Raw genomic sequence first — 27,310 nt, forward strand, 5'->3', positions numbered from 1 at the left:
GATTGCAGCAAGGGGCCAGAAAAGGAAGTGGGCAGAGCTGGGTGGAAGCTCAGACTCAAGGGTTAACCAAGAGCCTTAGTACTTTCCCAAACCTTATTTGCACGAGTTTGGACCCATAGCTTTAACCCAAGTGCTCCATGACCCAAGACTGGCATACTCTAGCGGCAATCTGCTATCAGGTCCCCGTCCTCCTGTGAGAGTCCTGTTCCAATTTATGAATAAACCTTGCTTTTTTGCATTCACTGTTTCTAGGTTGTGAATTTTTCAAGAACCCGGAAAGAAGAGGTTGGCTGTGAGCTGCTGGGGCTGCTATAGCACTGAAGGGCAGGGCCCACGGTTAAGAACTGTGATGCTTCTCTGCTACAGAAGCTGGCAGTGTGCACAGACCCCAGGACCCTTTGCCAGCAGGAGAGGGAAACTGGTTTCACTACGACCATGACCATTGTTCCTTTGCAATGAGTGCTGAATTGAAATAGAAAGAGCTTGAGAAATTATTGAAAATAGAAAAGATATTGAGCCTATTTTGATTAATATATAAAATGCTATCCTGTGACTTATGAGTAAATGGTGTAGAGTTATTAGCTGGTCATAATTTCTTTTTTTATTTTTTCAGTTGTTGATGGGTCTTTCTTTTCTTTCCTTTCTTTATTGACATGTGGCACTGAGAATTGAACCCAGTGCCACACATATGCCAGGCAAGCACTCTGCCACTGAGCCACAACCCCAGCTCTAGGGGTCATAATTTCTTAAGTTTTTCTCACTAGAAGCTTTAAAAACCTATAGTAGCGATTAACTATGTATGGTGTCCATATTTAAATGTCTCTTTCTTTCTTCTTGCCAACCATGGCTCCTGCTGACCTGACTGTGAGAGCTGCCTGAGGCCCTGGGGGCTGTGTCCTCCCTGGGGGCTGTGTCCTCCCTGGGGGCTGCACCTGCTTCCTGGCAGGGTTATCATCCGGGTTCTTCACCGGCCCTCTCACTCCCCGCAGACAGGTACAGCTTCCCACCTCCTCAGGTGTGTCTGCTGCTCCCGCCACACAGTGCACACAGTGTCTGCTGAGAACCAGCCATGTGCCTGTCCCCAAGTCAACGTGTGGGGGGCGGAGTTTGAACATACAGAGACAACAAGGCTTGGCATCTGCTGAGCAGCCCACGCACCCACTGCGCGGCATGTTTTGCCTGAGTTGCTTGTTGAATTGCCTCCTCCAGTGGAGATGTACACTTCCTAAGTTTCTGTTTTATAGCTGAGGAACCCAAGTCACTGAGAGCGTCTTCCAAAGCCTGCCCACTAGTAAGCAGGAGGGCTGGGGTTCCACCCCACGTGGCCCAGCTTCCAAACATACTCTCCCACCACCTCACAGCAACACCGGGAGGTTTGTGGGATTCCCATCCACTCTGGAGGGATCTGTGGGCAGAGTCTGTCACACTGTGTTGGTCAGTGTTAGGAGGCTGAAGACACTGCACCCAGTGCAGCCACTCCCAACTCCGAGTCATGCTGAAGATGGCCTTCCAGGAGGTGGGTGTGGCACCCCGGGGCGCCAGAGCCTTGGAGGGGAGATGCCCAACACAGGCCTCAGAGTCAGAAGAAACTTCCAGGTGAGGGCCTGCACTCTTGCTTTGACCTCTCTCATTCCAACTTGGACCTGCTCTGTGGCTCCACGGGGGCTCACAGGCCATGGGGGAGGGGGCTGCTCTTTGTTTCCAGGTGGGGGGTGGGGGCTACACTCAGGCCCTGCCATAGGCATCCTGACACCTCACTGCTCTGTTACAGAGAGTGTGGAGTGGAGACAAGAGGACATGGCAGAGTCAGCTCCCATAGCTGTGGCTGGGAGCAGGGAGCCCACCAGGGGGAAGCGCTGGTGGTTGTGGGAGAGAAAGGGAGAGGTGAAGCTTAACAGACGAAAAGGCCAAGCTATGGGCAGAAAGCAGCACCCAAGAACAAAAAGGGCAAAAGCACAAATAGTCCCAGGCAGGGTCCCATGGAGACAGGTCAAGCCTAAGCACCATCACAATCTCCAGAGGTTTCTGAAGCATCTATCTCAGTCAGCTGGTCCCTAACTTCTCAATAGGCAGACAGGCCAACCTCCACCCCAGCTAGTGTTAGAGGTGGGAGGAATAAAGAAAGGAAATTATCGTCAGGATGGAGGGGTATTTTATAGGCCCCTTCCCCCCTCCCGTACATGCTGGTCTCAGACATATGCAAGGTGTGAGACCCTCGGAGGCCACCTAGCTGCTCTGACTGTGTTTCTGCTCTTCTCTGCCGCAGAGGCCCATCTGGAGGGCACAGCCCAGGGAGCAGTCATTTCCTTCCCATCAAACTGCACTGGGCCATGTGGTTCCTGGGCTGCAGATTCCTAATAATTTCCCCAAATCTTCCTTCAGTTTAGCAAACAGGAAACTCAAATCTCAAATGACACCCCATAAAAATGCCCAAAACATTCAACTAAAAAAATACCATAGACTTTCGTTTAGAATTTGTTTAAGAGATTGCTGCACTCAAGATTGTGGCATCTATTTTTAGCTGATAAGCCTTAAGCTCCATTCTACCTAGGCTTGAAGTTCAAGGGTCCGGAAGTCTTCACAGATTGCCTTTTATTTCTGGCTTGCTGTGTCAGCCCGAGCTAAATTATTTAACTGAGCTGTGCTTGTTTTGGAGAAGTAACTCGAGTCTGTCTCTTGAGGGTTTCTAGGACACTTAGGGTAAAAGCCAGGCCGGGGTGACTCCTGCAGAGTGTCCCTGCTGGCAGGAGGGTTGGGCATCAATGCACTCTCCATGACTGTGGATGATGGTAAGGTGCACCATCAGCTCACCAAGCAACCACCAGGGCAAAAGTGGGGAGAAGGCTGGGCGGATTTCAGCAGCATTGTGACCATTGTAACTTAAAACCACATACACCCTAACATTGAGGGCCAGTGGTGATGCTCACTTCCCCAGCTGGGAGGCAGAAGTAGAACTAGGAAGAGACGGCTTCTGCTGTGAGTGTCACACAGAGCACAGCCACCTGCCTCATGGGCACAGCCCTGGCTTTACTGGTGCACCTGTGACCTGGGACATGAGTGTATCACACAGCACCTGCATCAAATTTCTTTATGAAATTCACTCTTTTTTTTTTTGAAATTCACTTTTTAAAAAGGGAGATATTTCATTCTTATTTGAGATAGGATCTCTCTGAGTTGCCCAGAAATCACTGGCCTTGAACTTGAGATCCTCCTGCCTCAGCCTCTGGAGCAGGTAGGATGACAGGTATGGCCAAGGTGGGAGGTTTTGTTCTTTTTTTTAATATTTATTTTTTAGTTTTATTTGGATACATTACATTTATTTTATTTGTTTATTTTTATGTGGTGCTGAGGATTGAACCCAGGACCTCACATGTGCTAGGTGAGTACTCTACCACTGAGCCACAACCCCAGCCTGGATGTTTCCTTCTTAACAACACGGTGCCATGCCCCCTTTCCCTGTGGCCTCTCTCCAGTGGGCTGTTCCTGTCCCTAGGAACCGAGCCAGGCAAGGGCTGCTACCTCCTCCTGTACAGACTCTAGAACCAGGAGAAAACTTGAAGTTCTATTGCAACATTATGTAAAAGGAGAGAACCAAGGTCCAGAGAAACCAGTGACTTCTCTCTATACTTATGGTCATGGCAGAGTTGGGTCAGAAAGTGAATCTTTAATAGATGATGTTGACAATTGTTAGCAATCGCTGTGGTAGGATGCCAGTCCTCCAAAGAGGCAAAGCCCTAGGCACTGTGCAGTACACAGCTGGTTCAGGTTGTGGAAATGGGGCGGCACAGATTGAGGGCGCACGTGGAATGCACAGGTGCAGGAATTGGATGTGTTAGATAAGCATCCTCCTCAGGGGTGACAAAACCATGCTCAGCCTGAGCAAAGGAGGGGCTTACACAGGGTGCCCTTCAGGAGGCCACCTACCCAAACCCAAGCAGTGTGGTCCTGGATGCGAAAGTGACAAAGCAGGAGTCAAGTAGAGTGGTGGTCAGGGACCAGCCTGTTTACCCTGGAACTACAGGAGGCATGACTTCCCCTGAAGTCACCAGAGAGCTGGGCTGGGTGAGTGAAGTCCTGCTTGAGTCACCAAAAAAGTGCACTTTGAAGTGCCTTCAGTTGCACTTGGTGACTCTGGGTTCCACGGTCACTTTCTCCTGGGCTTATCAAACCATTGCAGGCAGGAGGCCACTTTCTCCTGGGCTTATCAAAGCATTGCAGGCAGGATGGGGCTCCAATCACAGAAGGCCCATTAGGACAGGGTTGTCACCATCTCCCACTGGGGATACTGATGTCTGGGGCTTGCTGAGCCAGGTTGCTTAGTCCAGTATGGTGTCCATCTGGCCTCAGGTCGGCCTGCTCTTGAACTTTGCCGCCAAAGCAAGCTGCTCAGCAGGGGTAAAGCTGAACTGAAGACGCACACAGAAGCCGCGGCGCCCGTGTTTACAAAGATCACACTTGGTTCCCATGCGTGCGTTTATTATGATCCCAGACAGGGAAAGCTTAAGCAAGCTGCTAGGGCGGGCGCCGTGTCCCCAGGGAGTCCTGATTTCCGAGGTCTGAGTCTCTTTGGGGCGCAGCGCTGCGTCCCTCCCCGTGGGCCGTTCCCCTCCCGAGACTCCAGGCCACGAGAGGGCTGCCGCCTCCTCCTACTCGGGCCGCAGCGGCGCCGCGCTCGCCGCGCACTGGCAGACTCCGACCCGCTCGCTGACGCCGGCGCGGGCCTGCGGTCTTTGTTTGGAGTACCGGGGAGCCGGGCGCCGCGCTGCTCCGCGGGCACAACGTTTCTAAACACGGTTTCCGAATTTGCATGGGTTTCCTGCCTGCGCGGACTTCCGTGGCCAAAGCCCCCGCGCCAGCCCTTTCCCGGGCGCGCCCGCACCACCCCGCGGTGGAGTCGGAACCGCCCGGCGGCGGGGGGACCTCGCATTCCCGCCGCCCTGCAGCCGGGACGACCCCGCGCGGTGCCCGGCCGAGGCTGCTCGCGCGCCTGCTCTGGTGGGACCAGAAAGCCGGTTCTGCAAAGCCCACTCGTTCTCGTCTGGGGTGCAGACCCCGAACTGCCCGCGGACGAGCACTCCGGATCGAAACGAGGAGGCAAAATGGCTTGTGCTTGGATTCACATGTAAAACCTCGCCCTTTGGCTCCAGGTTGTCCGACATTTTGTGACTGGCTTTTTTTCTTTTTCTTTTTGCTTAATCATGACTTAGGAAGCCGTGTCGCCGGTACCTTTCTAAACGGCTGACCTTTTAGGGCTTGGTTTTTGCCCTTGTATTCTGGCGAGCCGGGACCAGGGACAGAACGGCAGGGGCGGGGCAGGGCGGGGCGGGGCAGGGCGTCGTGCTAATTCTCGATGCAGTCTCCATGCAAATAATGGGTTGTTATTAACAATGATCCTCCCTGCGAAATCCTCGAATTGCCCCTTGACTCCCAGCAGCGAGATGCGAGCCCTTATTCGCTGAGCTGGCGCCTCCCCCTCCGCCCTGTTACTCCCGGCTCGGGAAATTACAACTCCTGGGCGCGCGGCGCGGCGGGCGCGGGAGGTGGCGGGGCAGGGAGGGGATTCCCGAGCCAGCGGGCGCTCGCCCCCCGCCCGCCGCCGCAGCGTCGCGCGGCCAAGGTCAGGGGCGCCGCAGGAGCAGCCGCTTCGAGCTAGGGACGAGGGTCAACGCCGGCCGCGGGGAGGTAGCCCCGGGAGCAGCTGGCCGGTCCGCAGCTGAGGGGCTGCCGAGGTGGCCCGGCACAGCGGACCCGGCGGGCGAGCCCGCGTTGCGCACGCGGGAGCTGGGACCCCACGGTCACTGTCCGCTGGCAGCCGCTGTCCGCCACCTCGTAGTGCTGAACCAGCCCGGGCGGAGCGGCCTGCGCTCGCGCCCGATAGGGGCGGGGCCGGGGCAGAAGGACGACTCGGGACAGCCGCCCCGCGGAGCCAGGAGCTGAAACGGAGCTGGCCAACCGCAGCCGACCGCTGGTCCGGTGTACAGAGGAGGCGCGCGGCAGCCGACGGAGGCGCTGCTGATTCATCTCCTGGAGCTCCTTGCAGACCACCGCGAGAGCAGCCAGCAACCTCTGGACTCTGGCCGCAGGCTGAAGGAGCTGGTTCAGGAGCCTTGTGGGTAGGAGGTGAGGACCCCTCCCTTCCATAGCCCCCAGGAGTCTTAGGGCGTTGGCCGCAGGACCGAGAGGGGCGTGCCCCAGTTTGTGAAGGAGGCAAACCCGTGTGATGCCCAGGCCTTCCGTCTCACCGGCGCTGACCACACTCGGCCCCCGCCGCCCGTTTCCGAAGCTTTGGCCATTCCTCCCCGGCCGCGAGCAGCTCAGGCTGCGGGAGCGGCGATGGAGGAGGAGCTGAAGTGCCCGGTGTGCGGTTCCCTGTTTCGCGAGCCCATCATCCTGCCCTGTTCCCATAATGTCTGCCTCCCGTGCGCTCGCACCATTGCTGTGCAGACCCCGGACGGCGAGCAGCACCTGTCCCCACCGCTCCTGCTTTCCCGGGGTGGAGCCGCCGCCGCGCCCCCTCCGGATCAAGACACTGCAGCCGGCGCGGCCTGCGGCGGCGGCGCGAGCGCAAACGCTGCGGGCGGCCTGGGCGGCGGAGCGGCAGGTGGCGGGGACCACGCAGACAAGCTGAGCTTGTACAGCGAGACGGACAGCGGCTATGGCTCCTACACCCCGAGCCTCAAGTCCCCCAACGGGGTCCGCGTACTACCCATGGTGCCGGCGCCCCCCGGCTCCTCCGCCGCGGCTGCCCGAGGTGCCGCCTGCTCCTCCCTGTCGTCCTCCTCCAGTTCCATCACGTGCCCGCAGTGCCACCGCAGCGCCTCCCTGGACCACCGCGGCCTGCGCGGCTTTCAGCGCAACCGACTACTGGAAGCCATCGTGCAGCGGTACCAACAGGGACGCGGGACCGCGCCGGGGGCGTCTGCAGCCCCGGCGGTGGCCGTCTGCCAGCTGTGTGACCGCACCCCGCCGGAGCCGGCAGCCGCGCTCTGCGAGCAGTGCGACGTGCTCTACTGCGCCGCCTGCCAGCTCAAGTGCCACCCTTCCCGGGGCCCCTTCGCCAAGCATCGCCTGGTGCAGCCACCGCCACCGCCCGCGCCACCTGAGGCGGCAGCGGCTCCGCCCAGCGTCGCCGCGACCCCCAGCACCGGCAGCGGCTGCAAAAGTCCAGGGGGCGCTGGGGCCAGCGCGGCCCGGAAGTTTCCCACGTGTCCGGAACATGACATGGAGAACTACAGCATGTACTGCGTGAGCTGCCGGAGCCCGGTGTGCTACCTGTGTCTAGAAGAGGGCCGGCATGGCAAGCATGAGGTGAAGCCGCTGGGGGCCACGTGGAAACAGCACAAGGTGAGCGCTGGCAGCGCCGCCCAGGCGCAGCACGGGAGGGACCCTTGGCCTCTGGTGCAAAGTTGGCAGAGGGTTAGCCTTAGGGCCACGCAGGAACAGCCTCGTTCATTCATTCATTCCAGCAATTAGCTATTGACCCGTGTTTATGAATCAGGTACCCTGAGCTGTTGGGAAAAGATATGAGAAAATGACTCACTAAGTCCCCTCCCACTGGAAACTGAGATTGTATATAAGCTACCCCAATTGCAGAAGCAGGGCTCTCACTCCCAGAGGCTAGTAAGGTACCCTGGAGGCCCCTCCCAATTAAGCCAAATAGGGTCTTCCCTCCATTTGAAAATAAATGCATTTTTAAAGTGCACATTACCACCTGGCTGAAGAAAACTGTCTGGGGCCTTCCTGCTCAAAATCTGCTCTAAGGTGGGAGTTTGCACCCCAGCCCTGCCTGAAGGGATGCACTGTTGCCTGTTCAGCAGGACACCCTGTCTTCCAGAGCAGGAATTTTCCTACCCTCAGTTGTTCTCCAGCACCTTCTGTCCTCAAAATGCCTTTCAACCTAGAGGGCAGATGCCTCCTTGGCACATCTGGAGGTGCGCCCTTTCAAGAAGGGAGTGTTTTCCCCAGAGACCCTCTCTTGCCTGGGACTGTATCCAATCAAAACACATACAGTATTCCCATTGGATGGTATGGAGACCTCTTACCTCCCTCTCCTCCTTGGAGAAGGAGATTTGCATGTGGATCTGAAGGAGGGAATGGGCCAAGTCCACTGGCCAGTGGGAGAGAGGTGGAGTCATAGGTGATCTCTTAATAAGGGGACAAGGCACACCTCTCCACAGCCTCCTTCCCCTGGGACTTGCTGGCAGCAGGAAGCTGAGTGTCAACCCCAGAAACTTATGCTGACAGTTTTTTGGTTGTTTTGTTTTGGCACTGGAGATGGAACTCAGGGGCATTTTACCACTGAGCTACATCCCCAAACCTTTTTAAATTTTTTATTTTGAGACAGTGTCTTGCTAAGTTGCTTAGGCTGGGCTTGAACTTGCGATCCTCCTGCCTCAGCCCTCCAAGCCTCTGGGATTGCAGGTGTGCACTACAGCACCTGGCTTGTCTTCCTATTTTATACTTCAAGAAAGAGAAGAAACCATTAATATCTGCTTAGACCCTTCACCAGGCCCCAAAGGCAAGGCTGGAGTCAGCTCTAACCAATACTTAATCTCCCACCCAAAGGCCCAGTGGGCACCTAGATTCACTACCTTTAGAGGCCATAAATTGGGCTGGGCAGGTTAGAGCCTATTGTTCAAGGTTCCCCAATGCTCCTGGGCTCTTGGTACCTTCATTCATGAACTCTTTCCAGTAAGCTCATTCTAGAGGAGGTAAGAGGTCTCCATACCATCCAATGGGAAATACTGTATGTGTTTTGATTGGAAAATAGAACAATTTTCCAAGGCTATCTTATCACCCAATTGGGAACAGGCAGAAAGGGCCACACAGAAGAGAGGAAGAGACAACTGTTTCTGTACAGATTTGTTTGTATGAATATGAAATATACATAGTTACTATATAGAATTTCATCTGCTATGATGAGCATGTGTTGTTATTGTAATTTAACATTTTAAAATAAAAAAAATTGAAGAAACAAATAGGGAACAGTTGAGGAATCCCCCTTGGAGAGGGAGATTTGCATGTGGATCTAAAGGAGGGAATGGGCCAAGTCCCTGGTCCTAGAGCAGTGGTTCTCAGGGGGACCCATGTGCAGATGCCCCACCCTACCCAACTGTTTTGGGAACCTTCAGGAGTTCATTAGTAAGAAGGAAACATGGGCCAGGAGACTGCTGAGAGCCAGAGTGCAAAGTCCCCAGACACTTACCTAGCCTCAAATGCCAACAGTGCTGCTGGTGAGAAACCCTGCTCTGAGGTTGCGCAGCCCTGGATCTCTCTAGAGCCTGCAATTTACTAGCTGAATGAGTTTAGGTGATTTTAATCTAAAACGTTTTGAAAGTAAAATCTAAGTGGATCCTTGCGGGTGGATTAAGCACAGTTTTGTAGGTCTAGCCTCCAGCATACTACCCGACCCATTAAGTGGGATTGTTTTTATAGTCCTGACACTTCAAATCAGAGGACTTGCAGAAAGCTGCAGGGCAGCAGCCTGAGTGCTGTTTTGACCTCACTGACTTGGTTATCTGGAGAAAATGTGAGCGGGTAACTTTGGGGTTGTTTGTGGTGAGCTCCCACATAGCCTCGAGCTGAATGGGGACACCTGCCTTAAGTTCGTTTTTTTTTTTTTTTTTTTCCATATGGCCCTTTGTTACATATACTATGCAGGAATTGTAGATGCCTTACTTGTTTCATCTTTTAAATGAATTGACATCATTTTACAAATCAAGAAATCATTGTAAAAAGGCTGTGATCAATTACCAAGACAAGAAACATGAGTTCTAAATCTCACATTCTGGTTTCACAAGCTGTTACATTTTCACAGCCTAGAGAGCCAAAACCAATTTTGGGTATTGCCACTGAAGTGTTCAGAATAGTGAGGACTAGAAATGAAGGAAAGTCGATGTGAGATTTTGTAGTTGTGAGAGATTCAGCATCTTGCATGGAAGAGGTAGATAATGAGCTGTCATGCCAAGAACCAAAACCATGCAGGGAGACTCAGTGGTCACCCCCAGTTTGGTGTCAATGTATAAAATCTCTCCCCAACTAACAATGCACCAGCATGAGAAGAAGCAGCAGCCAGGGGTCAGCTCAGGAGTGGGCAGGGTTTCTGTGGGAATGTGACTGTGCAGATTCTGGCATCTGAATTTTGTATCTAACACTGCTGCTTCAGGGACAGCCACATCCTCATGAATGGAGCCGGACACTGCGAGGTAGTTCTGGGGAGCTTGTGTTCATGACTGCAGGCAGGTGCTGCCGCCATTGTTTTCCTACAGAAAGGGAGGTTGTTGAGCGTGTGTTGTGGTGTTCAGGGACTAGACATGAAAAGACACATGGGGGAACTCATGGCTTAGCTTTGGAGTAGGCACCAGGGCCATCCCAGCAGTGAGGGTGGCTACTGAATGAATGCCTGCACATGGCACGTCACACGGCACGTCACATGCCCACCTGGGCCGTCCAGGTTCTTGTGAACCTTAACATCTTCGGGGTTCTTGTTTTCTGTCTGAAACCCCGGCTCCTCACTGGACCTCCTGGCTGCCAGCAGCACTCACCCCAGGCTCCTGGGCCAGGAGAGCCTCCCTGCAGAGCCTCCCCACAGGCTCCCTTTGCCCAATTTCCTCTCCGACTAGGACACCAGGTCTGTTCCAAAGCAAGGTAGATAATCATCTTTTAAACACAGTGTGGAAATCTTTAGATCTTGGCTAAACAGATTCTATGTTGATTCCCCCGGAAGAGGATTAACCGTTTCCAGGAGCTTCTGACCTGAAGAAGACCCCAGAGGTGAGAGGACCACCGCTTCCCAGCAGACAGCATTGCCTTTTTGTCTACTGATGGCAGAGTTCTGCTTCTCCTTAAGCCAGGGGGAAGGTCACTGTGGCCTAGCCTGTCACAGGCCTCGATCACATCTGAAAGTTGTGCTTCAGGGGACTCTGGCTGCTGGGTGCAGATGTTTGGCCCTGAGTTAAGGTAAGGACACTGTTCCCAGCTGAGGTTGTGGGACACGGGCTAGGCCTCTCCACAGAAGCGCATTGAGCATCTCACTGGTGCCCCAGGAATGCCGCTCGGGAGTGAGGGATGACTCAGCCTGAAGACCTCAGGAGAGATGGGACTTCCCTCCAGCCTGGAGGATGTGCCAGGGGCCGTGGCTTCCCAGCACCATCAGCATGCTCTGTAGATGAAGTATTGAGGGGTTTCAAGCCTCCAGGAAAGACCTCCACCATCAGAAAGACCACACATGCATAGCAAGGCTGAGCTGTGGCCAGTTGCGCCCAGCCGTGGGAGACTCACTCCAACGATTGCAGCCCCATGTTACCAGTAGGGCCCTCTCCTGAAAACTGCAATTACAGAGGGAGAAATGTGGCCTGAATTGTCATCTGCAAATTCTAATTTCAGAGAGAACACTTCTAATGTGGTAGTTTTTTTTTCCTTCTGGAATTGCTTCGACTCTCTTTTTTCTTCAAACTGCAATATAAACTTCTTTACTAATGATAATATGGTTTTCCATGGCTGTGCGCTATTCTGTTGAAGGGTTATTTTTTAGTTAATCAATATGTTAGTGCTGTGCAGAGGTTTCAGTCTTCAGCTGTGCTGGACATTTCTCTGCTAAACCCATGCCTGACACTCCTGTTTCCTCGGGTTAGATTAGCAGGTATGCTAGTGCTATATCAAAGGATATCCATCTTTTAGGTCTGAGTAATATCTCCAGATTACTGCCTATCCTGTTGTTTCTCCCAACAGCAAAATTATGTCAATAGTAAAAAATTCACAAGGACAGGGACAGTAGGGTAAAGCACTGGCGTGCACTGTCTTACTTCTAATAATTGTTGTCTACAACTTTCACTACATTTTTGTTAGAACTGTTTTTAAGAGGGGATCACAAGTATCTAGACGTCCATATTCCTAACTAGTCAGGGGCCTTCTTCCCCTCAAGAATCGATTTAACACGTACAGCTCTGCTGTCCTGTATCTCCTCTTGGATTTCAGGGTCTCCAAGGTCCACCTGCGGTCTTTTGGAGTGGGGTTGGGTGGCCATTAGAAACAGTTAGAGAGAGAAAAGACGTTGGCCAGTGACCTCCAGGACGTCTGGGGCTCCAGCCTGTCTGCCTCCACTGGCCTGGGGTCTGTGCACTCTGAGGCAGAGCCTGGGGTGATGGGGAGCCAAGCCTTTCACTGACTTTGAAATTCTGGGAAAAGAAGGCTCTATGTGCCTGGCTGGCTCAGAGCCCATGGCAGGGCTGCCAGTCCTGGAGATGTGCCCATGGTGGTCCTGGGCACCAAGGTCAGCACTGCAGGAACCACCACTGGAAAGAGAGCTCAAGTCATGCCCTCAGAGCCACCTCTTCCCTACTGCCCCACACAGCTGGGAAACTGTACTGGAGAGGCCAGAACCCACAGCTTAAAGGCCTTCCTCTTGTCTTTGAAGACTATTTGAGAGTTCGAGGAGTTTGGAACTGAAGTCAGCCTCAAAGTGTGTGACAGGAGGTCCCTCTTGTCACCAGTTATGAGTATGGTAATAGTGTGTACCGTGGTTCTCCACATCTTTAGCCTGCAGTGGAAAGACTCCCTGTAGGTGTACATTCCTGATGATCACCCTGACTGCAAGAGCCAATCATGCGGAGTGTTCTAGACGGGAGGGACCTCATGCTCTCTGAGGCACTCTAAGGAAATCACCAGCACACAGGCTCACCACCTGTGTTTACAAATAAGGGTTTATTGGAACACAGCCATGCTTTTTTGCTTTCTATTGCCTATGGCTACTTTTAGTCGTAGTTGCTTTGGGGAGAGTTGAATAGGTGCATCAGAAATGGGTGTTCTGTAAAACCGAAAATATTATCTGTCTCTTTATAGAAAAACATTTGCCCATTTTCCATTGCTGTGACAAAGTAGCTGAGAGAATCATCTTAAAGGAGGAAGGAATATTTTTGTTTCATGGTTTCAGAGATTTCAGTCCGTGGTCACTTGGCCCCATCTCTTTGGGCCTTTGGTGAAGCAGAACATCATGGTGAGGAGTATTTGGTGGAGCGGGCTGCTCACCTTGTAGCAGACAGGAGACAGAGAGAAAGCGGCTGGGGTCAATGCTGTCTAGAGGACCTGTCTCCAGTGACCTACCTCCTCCAGCTAGGCCCCGCCTCCTCAGCTTGCACCACCTGTGGGAGCACCACTAGCTGGGACAGGCCTTCAACACATGGACAAGCCTTGGGGACACTGCAGATGCAAGCACAGCACCTCCAGACTAGCCCTCTCCCAAGAGAGCCAGTCTCAGCACCTGCCTTATGGGAATGCAGGGCTCTGAACCCAGAGCAGTCCTGCTGACCCAGGGTCTGCACTGGAGACGCCTGCAGGAACTGTGTGCTGGGCTGCAGGATGTGGGCCCATGACTGCAGTTCATCTGAGAAATGGCCACATTCCTTGGAGTGGACTCCAGGGCAACCCAGAGTGTTGAACCCGAAAGTCAAGAAGGCACTCGACTTCCCAATCTCAGAGGGTGGGAAGCGGCTGCAAAGCTGAGGGATCCCCAAGGCAGAGGGCAGGGGCCTGGGGAAGGAACTCTGCACACATGTTCTTTGCTGCTCCCTGGGATGGAGAAGAAAGTTGTCTGCTGTTTGTGCTTGGATTTCCTGTTTGTTGTGTCTGTTGCTCTAGAAAGCAGTGGGGTCTGCCTTATCCACTTTTGAGGGGACTGCGGGGGTGATGGTAGAGGTTATGGGGTCACAATCTGGGGCCTCTGGGCCAGAGCATCCAGGCAGACAGGGAGAGGCTCTGTGGGGGACTTCCTGTTTTGTATAGTCCGTTGTTGGATGGTGGAGTTTATGAACAGTGGCCCTGTCACTTTGCAGATGAGGAAACCTGAGGTGAAGGGCTCTCTAGACTTGCACAGCAAGCCCTGGGTTGATATTGAAAGATGGCCTCCACTGTGCCCCAGGGTGTATGCTGAACAGCAAGACGCTGCAGAAGGCCAAGTGTGTGTTGGGCTAACAGTAGATCCACATGGTGTCTGCGGAGGAGTCATTACATGTGGAAGAAACAGGGTTAGCTGAATGGGACAGGGTGTGCCCATGTCTGTCTTCCCCGAATGGTGGGGACAAACATGGCACAATCTCTCCTTCAACTGGAATGGGCAGCAAGAAAGGAAATCAGAAGGGGGTGGGCAAAACACCCCGTTTAAAGCCAAAAGGACAGGGGTTGGGGCCGGAGCGGGCGAAGAGAGCAAATACTCTTCCCATTTCACATGCGTCACAGGGAAGAGGTTCAGAGGACAGGAGGGGCAGGGCAGGGGCAGGAGCCAGGGGGGAAGGAGACCAGGAGTGCTGGGGGTCTGCCTGACAGATGGCCACTGCAGGAGGGACTGGACCTGGAGGAAGCACCCGCCTGGAGCACCTGTGCAGACAGCAGGTGGCTTGAGAACCGGGTCACAGCCAGGTCAGGAAGCGCAGGCAAACCCTGTGCTCGCCCAGTCTGCTTGTCCTGGCTTATAGTTTGATTTTAGATGGTAGCTACAAAACCAGAAAAGCAATGACCAGGAATGATGGTAGGTGGGCCACTAAAATGAAGAGCCGAGGCCAATGGCTCCACAGGTTGGCTGCTCAGCAGGTTGGCTGCTCTGCTCAGTGGGGTTGCCAATCAGTGGAGCTGTGCTTCCTGGGAACCAGATGCCACCTCTGACACTTGCTGTGATAGTCCAAGCTGACCGTGGGTCTCGCCATCATGGCCTTATTCTTAGTACTTGCTTTTTAACCCACCTAAGTACTTCTTGGGTCTACAGAGAAGCCAGGAAGCACCTGTGTCCTTGCAGAGACAAGCGTAAGTACCTGGTTGTAGAAGGAATCGTCTCCCACAAGGGCAAACATCTGGTCACAGGAGAAAGAAAAAAAACAACTAATGGGTAAATAGGCTAGGTGCCTTCTGATGGTGGCAAGTACTTAGACAGAGGTAAGGATAATGTGACAAAGATATTTCAACAGTGGAGAAGGTTGGAAATCATCAAATTTCCAGATAGGACTTGAAGACAGAGGAGAAGGGACCAGCCCTGCACGCTGGAAAGGGAAGCAGGAGCCTAGAACCAGAGATGGGAAGAGGCGTGGCAGGTTTGAGGGGCAGAAGTGGGCCAACATGTGAATGGCTGGCAGGAGCAGAACCAGGCGGAGCAGGGAATGCAGGGCTGGGTGGACCCTGGGTCCTACCGGGTGCCAGGGGAGCCCCCAGAGGGCTTTCAGCTGGGAGCCAGGTGTGGTTCTTAGAAGGTCCTTGGGGCCTTTGTTCATGAAGGGAGGGTGGGGGACACGAGTGGGGACAGGAAGACTCATCTGAGGCTACTGCAGTAGACCAGGTATAAAAGGGGAACTCTAGTTAGGAGCAAGCAGCAGCAATGGCGAAATGCTCGTGCGTACATCTCCTGCTGGAGCCCGCCCCACTTCTTGGACTTGTGGTTTGATGTCTTTCATTATTTTTGCAAAATTGTTGTCTACTCTCTCTTCAGATAATTGTTCTATCATTTTTAAAAATATTGTTAATTGTTGATGGACTTTATTTTATTCATTTATTCATATGCAGTGCTGAGAACCAAACACAGTGCCTCATCAGGCTAGGCAAGTGCTCTCACGAGGCCACACCCCCAGCCCTCTATCATTTCTCTAATCCTTTTGGGATTTCAATGACATGTGTGATAGATTGCTTGATAACATTCCATAGTTCTTGGACACTCTTCTTTTTGTCTCTTTGTGTTGCAGTTTGGGTAATTTCTGTTGACCTCTCTTCAGATTCACGACTCCCTCCTGGGCCATGTCAAGCCTCCTGACCTCCTCTTCCTCCCCACATTGCCTGTCCCTCCCTGTCCCAGCTGTGGGTGCCTCAGTCAGAGCACTCCCAGGACAGTTTCTACTTCTCACCAGGGACACAGGTTTTCTTCTTTTTCCCTCAGCTGTGAGGGGTCTTTGCTCTGCTGCCAAGGGTTTTTTTTTTCCTTTTAATTTATGCAGTCTTAAATTTTATAGAATCTTACAAGCTGTCTTAAACCCCTTTTGAAATAAATAGAGCTGCTTTTCTTTTGCCTGAAGGCCAGGATGTCCCTGTGACCTGCAATGGGCATTCCGCATGGGTGAGATGTTCACTTGGTTGCTGGAAGCCTCTGTGTGGCAGGCAACAGCTCTGCATGGCCAGCCCAGGCAGCCTTGCTCTTCCCAGCTCACTCCAGCCTCTGCCACTTGCTCTGGACAGTGGTCACAACGTTTCTGTTTTCCTTTGGTTGCAGAAGAACTAGGAAACACTTTCAAAATCCTGCGATGTACTCCACTTGGCCAGTCTTTAGGTCTGTTTTCTACTTTGTGCCAGGGGAGTTCTTCCTTGAGCCTGGAGCTGCAGAGAGAGAGACACTGCCCGTGGGGTCCGACTCCTGGAGTGGGTGCTCTGCCAGGGTCAGACAGTCCTTTCTACCACCAAGTCTCCTCTCAACTCCTTTTCTGTGTTCTAGACCTTTTTCTAGATCGATTTTGCTTAAAATCCATTTCTTCTCTCAATGCAAAATGGTAAGAGCACAGACCTGACTCTTCCTGAGCAAGCTGCAGGTGGTGGCCTGAGGTCGAGTTGGGCCTACAGCATCCCAGGCCTGCCTGCCTCCTGGCATCTCCATGGGTGAGGCCTGCTCCTTCTTTTCTTTCTTTCAATTCTTTTTAGTTACATGCAACCCTGGGGTATACCCTGACGGTATCAGGGTGTGAAACTCAACCCACTCTGATTCAGGGTCCACCCACCTGTCCCCATTCCCTCCCTTCTCCCCATTCCCCCTTCAATCCCTTTACTGGGGCTGGGAATGTGGCTCAAGTGGTAGCACGCTCGCCTGACATGTGTGCAGCCCGGGTTCGATCCTCAGCACCACATACAAACAAAGATGTTGTGTCTGCTGAAGACTAAAAAATAAATATTAAAAAATTCTCTCTCTCTCTTTAAGAAAAAAATCCCCTTACCATTCATTTTTCTAATTAGTGTCCTGTGGACACATCTGATGCTGGGACCCACTGTGCTACGTCCAGGCTGCACATACAGAAGTTCTGCCAGATCCATTCCACGGTCCCTGCCTTTTCCCATCCCTTCCTCTTCCTCTTTGATCCCCTCCATCTACTCTCCTGATCTTTCCTCTATCTTGATGAAATTCTCTCTCCCACTTTTTTCCCTTTCCCTCTCTCTTTCTTTGCATTTTTTTAAAACTCCCTCCTTCTTTTGGACTAGTTTCTGCATATCAGAGAAACTCTCAGGCCCATCCATTTACTGGCAAATCCGTAAGTCACTCTCTTTATAGCTAATAGCCTGTCATGTGGACCTACCACATTTTCTTTGTGCATTCATCTACTGAAGGCGTCTCGTTGTTTCCACAGCTTGGCTGTTGTGAATTGTGCTGCTGTAAACTCTGATGTGGCTGTGTCCCTATAGTATGTGGATTTTACGTCTTTTGGATATATACTGTAGAGTGGTGTAGAGTGGTGGTTCCATTCCTCGTCTTTTGAGGAACCTCAACACTGCTTTTTAGAGTGGTTACTGGAAAAAGTCCCACCAACAATGTATGAATGAACATTTTCCTCACATCAAGCGAGGCCTTTTGCAGTGTGACCTCCAAAGTATAAGAGGAGTCAGTTGCATTATCATTCCGATACACGTTGCACATCAGGCACAAAGCTAAAGGGGAATTTGGTTCTTGCTGCTGACCCTTGGTTCATTCCAGAAACTTTCCTGACATGTTGCCCAAGGAAAATACTCACTTGTTCAACAAATACTCACTGGAAGCACGTTAGTACCTCATCCCAAGCTGGAACCCACAAGCTCTCCCTCTCCAAGACTACACACAGCAGGATGTAGTGGGTATGGGTCCCCGAGGGCCAGCTTCCAGGCAAGACAGCGAAGGGAGGGGCACTGAAGTGAGTTGGGACGCCCACTAGTCCCTGCAAGGCAAGGGGGACATACCCACAGGGGAGCAGCAGGCAAAGGCACAGAGGTGTGGCCATGCCATGCTGTGCAGCATGTGCCAGCTGTGCCCTTCCGTTGACTTCTGCAGAACCTGATGAGCCCAGGCCCTAGGGAATGTGTGCCAGTTACTCTGGGTCTCACTCTGCCAGATGAGCTCTTGAGGATCACTGGGCACCAGCTGACCCCAGGGTCGGGGTGAGACGCCACTGTGTGCCCTGGGCCTGTCTGATGGGAAGCCAGTTCCTGGTGGTGTTGTCCCTTGGCTCCACCTCTCCTGGTTTCTACCTCAGCCTAGGTGTTAGCTGAAGACGTCCTTGGGGATGCTGACCTATCCATATTGGTCCCTTGAAAACCTTAGCAAGGCTGCTGCCCTCTGCAGCCTGGGGGATGCCTGAGCAGTCAGCATCTGGAGACTCAGAATGAGAAGGTGAGAAGTGGTGGCACAGAGAGGAGGGCCTTGCCTTTGCCACCCCAGGGCACTGCACAGGCCAAGGCTCTGCAGGCACTGCTAACCCTCACCCAGCAGATTGGGCGCGATCAGCTCCCCTACGAGTCAGTGTGGCAAGCAAGAAAAACCCACTGGCCACCTAGAACAGGGAATCCGTCAGCACGGTGTTTTCTGCCTCAGCACTCAGGGCCCACGAGAGATCCCAAAGCCAGGTCTAAAGTCCTGGACAGGAGGCCACATCAGCAAACCCAGACTCCATATCTGCTACTAGACCCTCAAAATTCTGTGACCCCAAAGGTGTGGTGGTTTCTTCCCATCAGCAAGCATGCCGTCAGTTCTGCAGTGGACATTGGCTGGGTGTCCTCTAATGCTCTTCTCTTCCGACCCTCCCTTCTTGGAGGCAGTCAGTGTCAGACCCCACAGGTTCAGAGCTCCATCCCAAGGACCCCCACCTAGGTGCTGACCCCAAGCCCCGGGTTGCTTTCCCTGAGCTTCTGACCCACCAGCTATAAATCCGGGTCCCCCAGGTTTGATTGACTTGCTCCAGTGGTCACAGAGCCCAGGCAGACACTTGCTCACGCTCACAGTTTATTATAAAGGTTATTACAAAGGACGCATGCTGTCCAAGGAGGGGGGAGGTAGAGCTCCCACGGCCCCCCAGACACACACCCTCCAAAACCTCCCTGTGTTTAGCTGTCCTTTGGGGATTTTGTGGACAGCGTGTAGTAATGGGAGTGGGTAGAGGTCTGCCGTGAGGCTGGTGGTCAGGGGAGTCCAGCAGGGCTGTGGTGCAGACACAGTGAGGTGTCTCCTTCCTGCCAGCATGGGCAGGACCCTCTCAAAGGGGTTTCCTGGTGCATTCTCAGGCAAGCAGGCCAGAGGATTTCTCTGGCTAGCCCGAGGCAGGTGGGCAGGGAAGTCAGAGTTTCTGTGGCCTGCCCTGGGAGGAAAAGAGTCAAGAGAAAGAAGGGAAGGGGAGGGGACTTGGCTTTCTGAGTCCTAAGGTGCTCAACACGCTTCTGTTCACATGGGAATAACCTGGGCCTTGGGGACGATGAACCACTTGCTGACTGCTGTCCAGCATGGAAGGTCAGAGGAAGGAGGCATGTGGCTGTGTCTCCCTCTGAAGTGCAGGAGATCCCGAGGCAGCCCCAGGGGGTGGGACTGCCAGCTGCCAGCAGGGTGGACTCCAGGGAAGAGCCCTGCCATGGCCACCAGACAGGATGGCCTGTGAGCGCTGGTCCTCCCAGGCAGTGGACAGAGCTATTCAGTGAGCTTGTGGGGAATGAGGCTGAGGAGGAAGGCTCTGGTTGAGGATGGCGGCCTCCAGGGTGTCCACCTCTGAATCCCTGGGCTGAGGAGGCCTCTGACCCAGCATATGTGTGAAAGTGGAGCATCTTGAGAGGGGAGGTGGTCCTGGGTTCCTCATCTGACCCTGTGATCACCCAAGGTCCTTGCAGAAGGGAGGCAGGAGGGGCAACTAGTAGTCACAGATGTGAGATGGATGCAAACACCTTGGTCCACAGGGGACCGAAGCACCATGCCACGTCTCAGGGGCCTAAACATCAGAAGTTTATTCCTCTTGGCTGTAGAAGCCTGAGATCACGGTGCTGGCAGCTCTGGAGTCTGGGAGGTAAGAGCACCTGCACCCTGGGTACTCACGGGAGGAAGGTGAGGAGCTGCCCAAGGCTTCTTTGAGGCTCTGATGAGGGCCCAGAGCCTCTGGAGAGGCCCAGTGCTCACAACCCCATCACTGAAAGGGCCACCTCCTGATGCCACCACCTTGAGAGTTTGTATACAGTGTGTGCATCTGGGGACACAAACACCCAGACCACAGCATGAGAAGCCGCATGAGTCAAGCAGCCATACCAGGGTGACCTGGGCAAGGAAGCAGACTGTCCCTGGAAGGAACAGCCCTGGCACTCTGCAGACTCTGGCTCCAGACATGGGGTGATAACTCTGTGTCACTTAGGCCTTCCAACAATGGTGTCAGGGAGCTCGTGTGCCAAGGGCACCCATGACAGAATGACCCCGGCTGTTCCGGGCAGGGTGGGTCTGAATCTTCTCTGCCCAGCCTGGATGGGCATTGAAGGGTGGGGGTCTTCACAGATGGCGATCTTCTGTGCTGCCAGCCGCGGCGGAGGCCTCACGTAGCCTAGCCCTCTCAGGGAGCCAGTGCACAGGAGCTGACCTCCTGAGCTGCTTTGCTTCAGGGACCCCCAATCCGGACCCCCTGTCCTGCCAAAGACCCCTCTGATCCTGAGACCCAACTTAACATGGCAAGGCCTGCTGCCCACCATTGCTCACTCATGGTGACCCCTGAGCTCATTGCTCCTGAGTGGACTTCTGTGCAGGGCCTAGCCCTCGCTGACCCTCAGCTTCAGCCCTATAGCAGGACTCCATGACAGACCCTCTAGGGTGAGACTGGATCCTAGGGCTTCCGGGAGGGGGAGCCTAGGGGCTCTGAGAACCCAGGGGCTCCTGGAGAGGGGTCTGTTCCTAGGCCTTCTTCAGGATCCCCTTTGGCCCTATTGTCACTGCTGATGCCTCTGTGTGCCCACCTGCCCTCCCAGCTCTGTGAGTCACTTCCAGTGGCACCGTGGCTCCTACTCTGCTTCCCCTTCAGACCTGTTGCCTCGTCTGCTTCCACCGCAAGGGCCACTGAGGTTCGGAGTCTTTAGGCTGCTGTGTTTATCTTGGGCATTGACTGAGCCTAGCGCCCGCAGTTCAGAGAAAACCAGGAAACAGGGCGGCTCTCTGCCGGTGGGGTAGGGTCTGCTCCAGCTCTGCAGGGTGGGTAGAGGGGCTGCAGGTCTACAGCCAAGGGCAGGGAGGGTCATTAGAAGTGCCCTCCTGTATGACTGCACTAGGAATAGCTCAATAGTGGCAGTTAACCTAGAAAGAGTCATGAAAGGCCGGTCAGTCTGCAGGGCATGGGGAGCTGCCAATGCCTGATGCCACAGAACAGAGGGTGAGGAATGTCCACCTGGCCATCGTAATCATGCCCAATGTGGGGGAGGCTCAGAAATTGGAGAGCAAAGTCAAGTTAAGCATTTGTGGGGTGCAGCACTGGTTTAGGCAAAATATGGCACCAGGGACACTCAGGACTGGCTTGTGGTGTGGAGTTGGCCACAGCATGGAGGTGGCTGCAAACACGGCCTGTGAGCCAGGCCCCCTTCAGGGCGTTCAAAAGCACGTTCTACTGGGGAGGATGGCCAAAGCTTCAGGAGGAGCTGCACTTGGGAAGGGTCTTCCCAGGTGGGTGCTGGCAGCAGCTCTAGGCAGGGCCAACAGGAGGTGCTGCAGGCAGAGCCCAGCCAGCAGGGGAAGAGCAAGGTGGCCTGGGGACCCAGTGTGGAGGAAGGGTGACGTCCCCAAGGGTAGCAACATGGACAGTCTGGGTTGCAGAGCTGAGGGCCTGGAGCCTCTCTAGACAGCAGAGGACACTGTCATAAAGAAGAACAGAACCAGGCAGAGAGCCAGGGGGCTTCTTGGTGTGTGGGACTCAGGGCCCTGGGGGAGTCTCTCGGCAGCAATCTTCACCAGCAGTTGGACACGTGGGGTCTGAGTCCAGCCCAGCCATGCTCCAGGTGCAGGGGCTGCTGGTCTAGCAGGGGGACTGACAGTGCCACAGGGAGGGCTTCCTGGGGACCTGGCGCATGGTCCTCCAAACATTAGTGGGTGGTGTCAACTCAGTTACGTGCCGGACACTGACTTAGTCCCCGTGCCTTTCGTTTCTGGGGTAATGGTTCACCCATCTCTAGCCCTTTCACATGCACATAAGAATGACCTTCACAGGTTACACACCTGTGATCCCAGAGACTCGAGAGGCTGAGTCAGGATTGCAAGTTCAAGGCCAGCCTTAGCAACTTAGGGAGACCCTGTCTCAAAATAAAAATACTAAAGACTGGAGATATAGCTCAGTGGTAGAGTGTTCCTGGGTTCAATACCCAGTACCAGGAAACAAAGAAAAGACATTTAATTATCCCTATGACCTTGGGCAAGTTCACAGCACCCTCTAGGTGGGAAGAAAGACAAATGACTACACACCTGCGAGTGTCATTGGCACACATGCAAGTTACATCAGGACACTGGGTGGCAACACAGAGCACATTTACGTGCTCCTTTATAGTTATAGACACTCAGCTTCCTCTATGTGAAAATAAGTCCCCCACAGCTTTTCTAAGGTCCTTGTGTCTACATTGTGTACCTCCTTTGATATCCTAATGTTGGTGATCAGGGACCGAGTTTGAAAGCAAGGGCCCCAGATGTCCCTGCACAGACCCTGGCAAGCATCTGGGGATCAACTAGAAAACCCCAAACTGCAAACAGAGATGGGTTCCAGAAGGCGCTTCAGACAGCTCCGGAGATGGTAGACCAGCATTGGACAATTCCTAAGGAATCAAGGAGGGCTTGATTGTGTTGCTAAGCATAATGGTAAGATCCTGTGGGCCAGATTCACCGCTTTTGTCCAACCTTAGGAGGGCAGAACAGAAACAAGGAGCTTCCCAGGACTCTCCTACAGGGGTTTGAAGTACACTGGCCCAGGCCCCTGCCTGGGAGGAACCCAGACAGCTCTGGGGGCTGCTGGTGGAGATGCTCTGTGGGGCGAACAGGCATTGGTTGGACCCAGGAAGAAACTGTCCCAATCCAGACTCCTAGAGATGCATTCTAACCCGCGGGGACAAGGAAGCCACTAACTGCCCCTTGCTATTCAGTTAGACCCATTCAACCAGGAAGCAGAGCGTGTCTTCTGCCTGAGCCTTTCCTGTCTTTCTCAGAGTTAGCTATGATCTGCCCACTGGGGCAAGCCAAGCCCCTCACCTCTCAGACTCCAGGTCTTCGTCCCAGCCAGAGAGGAATTAGTGTTCAGGGTCCTCAGCCAACACCCAGCAGTCCCTGTGGAAGACAGAGCTGGTGCTCTGAAGGCTGAGGCATGTTGAGGGCTCCTGTTTCCAAGGAGGAGTCACCCCAGGCTGCTCGCTCCTGGGGACCCAGTGTGACTGTCATAGCCATCTTCCAGGCCAGGAGAGGTGACTTACCATCATTCCACACACAGGACTGGGTGGAAAGAAAGACAAGTGCGTTTCTGTGGGGACACCCCCATGGCTGCTAGCCCTCTCTGCCCACCTGGGTCCCGCCAAGGCCTGCTAATCAGGGGACAGGCCCTCACCCGACTGAGCACAGGACTGGCCCTGGGAGGCTCTGTGCTGGGGGGCTCTCTGGCCATGCAGAGGCAGCAGAGGGGAGGCAGGTGGTGAGTCTGTAGGCCACTGAGCCACAAGATGGCTCTGTTTTTAGCCAGGCACTGCCCAAGGTCATGGTCTCCTTGCCAAGTGGGAAGCAGGTCAGCTGGTGCTGGGGAGGCAGGGCTGCTGGGAGGCAGGCACTGGCTGGAGCACAGCCATGCTGGTGCCTGGCACAAGTATGACCTGTCTCCCCGCCAGCAAAGATGGTGGATTCGAATCCGCTGGGACCTACCTGGCTCAGCACAGGCCTCTGGTCCACCAACCATTCTACTCTTCTTCAACCAGGGACTATTCCTAAACTTCCATTTGTGCAAAGACAAAAGACAATTGTCGTTGATGCCCTAGAGGTAGGGGGAGGTGGCCTCTGGGGGAAGCGACAGGCCTGAATGTGTGTAAGCCCCAGACCCTTGTCAAAGCCCTGACCCTTGATGTGAAGAGGTGGGACCTTCGGAGGCCCTTAGGCTCAGATGAGGTCAGGAGGTGGAGCCCAAGGGGAGAAAGGAGCCAGGCCTCTGCATGGCCACTAGGGGAGGGCATGTGTAGGATCCTGGAAGAGCCCAGTGTGCTGGCGCTAGAGGTGTAAGCATCCTTATCTAAGGTACCAGTCTGGGGTTCCAAGATAGCTGAGAAGGGAACGGGCCTGGCCTCAGTGGGCCCATGCTCTGAGTGGGTGCCTTGGGGAGGGGCGTGCTGCCCCTCTCTGGATGCTAATAACTGATTACTTTATAAGATGCCTGCAGGCCTATGGACAATGCTGCCTTCTGAGCCTCCTTCCAAGTCAAGTATCCTGGGTCCTGGACCCTACAAGGATGGGGGTCAAGATCTATTCCCCTCTATATTAAACTTAATAGCATATAAAATCCAGCTCCCACAGGCTGGGGCTCGGCTCAGCATGGAGTGCTCACCTAGTATGTGCGAAGCCCTGGGTTCGATCCTCAGCACCACATAAAAAATAAATAAATAAAATGAAGGTAAAACATTAAAAAAAAAAAAAAAAAAAGATCCAGCTCCCCTGCCAGGTTAGCTGCCCGTCAGGTGCTCAAGAGCCACATGTGGCCAGTGGCTATCAGTGGAGGGTGGGCGTGGAGCACCCCAGGTTCTGCTGACGGCTTTGCTATCTTGAAACTTGCAGAGTGGGTGCCCTAGGGTGAGCCACAGAGGGAGGTGCCTGAGCAGGGGCTCAGGGGTACAGCAGTGGAGTAGGAGAAGCTTCTCGGAGAGGCCTCCCTTGCTTGGAGGCTCCTGGCTCCCTGGAGCGGACCAGCCCTCAGCTGCACCTCACCTAGAGCTGCAGAGCCTCCCTTGGCTTCCATGCATGGTCCTAAGTCTGCTCCCAGCTAATCAGAGATTTCCAGCTGAGGCTACACTTGTCTAGGCCAGTGAGGCTCCTCTTGGAGGGCTGGGTCAACCCAGACTCCTGGGCTCCACCTGGTTTCTGATGGGCAGCTCCGGGAGGAGCCAGAGACTGCCCTTCTTCGGAGGTCTGCAGCGATGCTGACACACACAGGGATCCCGCTCTGAGAACCATTGCTATGGTCTAAAGAGTAACATTCCTGGGCTTTTTTAATGCCAGAGAGAGAGAGAGAGAGAGAGAGAGAGAGAGAGAGAGAGAGAGACATAGTGCTGCATGGCCAGGGGCTCTTCCAGCGCTGGGACTTGGCTGTGACAGCCAGATCTCTCTGGACTGCCCTGCTCCACTCTCAGCCTTTACATTTGGAAAATGTGACTAGTTAAAAACCAGGTCATCCGCCTTGTCCATGGCTAGGTTTCAAAGACAAATTGGATTGTGTGTGTGTGTGTGGACACAGGATATGCAGGACACTTACACCATAGACCCGAGCTCAGCCAGCAGATGCCCCCATTGTGAGCAAGCCATGCCATAAACAGACCAGATACACCTGTGTCTTTCTACAATGTCAGATTCATTGAATAACAATAAATTCACAGGCTACACACTTGCAGTTGTTGTGATTCACTGAATGCCGGTGGGTCAAGTGACAGAGGCCAGGCACCCACAAGTCCTTTTCTTCCATTCCACACTTCATTTCTAATATCTGAAACTCAAGGCACACACTGCACTTCATACAATTTACATATAAGAAACAGACTGAAAAAGGGTAAGGCAGCTTCAGGGTCAGAGGGCGCTGGGCCAGCTGCACAGGCAGAAGGATGTGGACACAGAGCAGAAGGGTCAAGGCGGAGGTCAGATAAGGGTCAAGGAACTCTTTGCACAGAGTTGCCCAGGCAGTGGACCTTGGTGGATACCAGTTTGTTTCAGAGTATGAGTTTGAAGTGTCAGATAGAGGTGTCCCCTTGGAGGGGCCAGGAGAAAAATGCTGTAAAAGCCCAAGAACAGAACTGGAGGTTCACTGCTGTGGCAATTCTCCTGGGCAAGGCTTGTGAGGAGTGACCAGATGACAGAGTACAGGTGCCACCGTGTCCAGCCTCAGGGGGCTCCTCCTTTAATGGGCCTTGGGTAAGCAGGTTCTGTCTGGTGAGTTTGATAAGCTCCCATGTCTGGTGTTCCTGATGAGATTTGGGATGGCCACATGTCCAGGTATTCCTGATTTAGTTTGATAGGTTGGCATACGTAAATTATCTGTCAATTTGTGCCTTATGGTGGTGCCAGGCAGATGATGGTTGTTCAAACAAAGAGTAGAGTCTTTCTACCTTGGCACCTGTACTGGAAATAGAGTGACTCAGGGCAAATTCCTGTTGCATGAAATGGAGTCACTGAGGAAAATGCACAGCCTGAGAACTGCTGTTCTACACCATGGAATCACCCAGGACAGGCACAGCCTGAGGACTGCTGTTCTGCACACCATGAAGTCACCAGGGTAGGCACAGCCTGAGGACTGCTGTTCTGTACACTATGGAGTCACCAGGGTAGGCACAGCCTGAGGACTGCTGTCCTACACACCATGGAGTCACTGGGGCAGGAGCAGCCTGAGAGCTGCTGTTCTGCACACCATGGAGTCAGTCAGGGCAAGTGCAGCCTGAGGACTGCTATTCTACACACCATGGAGTCACTCAAGGCAGGTGCAGATTGAGAACTACTGTTCTACACACCATGGAGTCACTAGGGCAGGTACAGCCTAAGGACTGCCGTTCTGCACACCATGGAGTCACCAGGGCAGGTGCAGCCTGAGGACTGCTGTTCTGCACACCATGGAGTCACTCAGGGCAGGTGCAGCCTGAGGACTGCTGTTCTACACACCATGAAGTCACTCAGGGCAGGCACAACCTGAGGACTGCTATTCCACACACCATGGAGTCACCCAGGGCAGGCGCAGCCTGAGGACTACTGTTCTGCACACCATGGAGTCACCCAGGGCAGGCACAACCTGAGAACTGCTGTTCTGCACACCATGGAGTCACCAGGGCAGGTGCAGCCTGAGGACTGCTGTTCTGCACACCATGGAGTCACTCAGGGCAGGCACAACCTGAAGACTGCTATTCCACACACCATGGAGTCACCCAGGGCAGGTGTAGCCTGAGAGCTGCTGATTTATGCACCATAGAGCCACGAGGACAGGCGCAGCCTGAGAGCTGATGTTCCACACACCATGGAGTCACTCAGGGCAGGGACAGCCTGATAGCTGCTGTTTCATATACCATGGAGTCACCCAGGGCAGGAACATCCTGAGAGCTGCTGTTCCACACACCA

At 53.8% G+C, this 27,310-nt stretch overlaps 1 protein-coding gene across 4 annotated transcripts in view; it reads left to right on the plus strand.

The window, feature by feature from the left end:
* The first annotated feature begins 3,926 nt into the window (after positions 1 to 3,926).
* Positions 3,927 to 27,310, plus strand: part of Trim67 (tripartite motif containing 67) — a 40,241-nt gene continuing 16,857 nt past the window's right edge. Inside the window, exon 1 of one of the 4 annotated variants that reach the window (XM_078023041.1) lies at positions 3,927 to 4,062. In XM_078023041.1, the coding sequence (XP_077879167.1) occupies positions 4,027 to 4,062 (36 nt within the window). In that variant the 5' untranslated portion in view covers positions 3,927 to 4,026. Of the gene's footprint in view, positions 4,063 to 5,335; positions 7,345 to 27,310 lie in introns of those variants that run through there. The other 3 variants (XM_078023040.1, XM_005320375.5, XM_005320376.5) reach the window with 3 other exon arrangements.

Source organism: Ictidomys tridecemlineatus, chromosome 10, assembly GCF_052094955.1.
Source record: "Ictidomys tridecemlineatus isolate mIctTri1 chromosome 10, mIctTri1.hap1, whole genome shotgun sequence".
NCBI lineage: Eukaryota > Metazoa > Chordata > Mammalia > Rodentia > Sciuridae > Ictidomys > Ictidomys tridecemlineatus.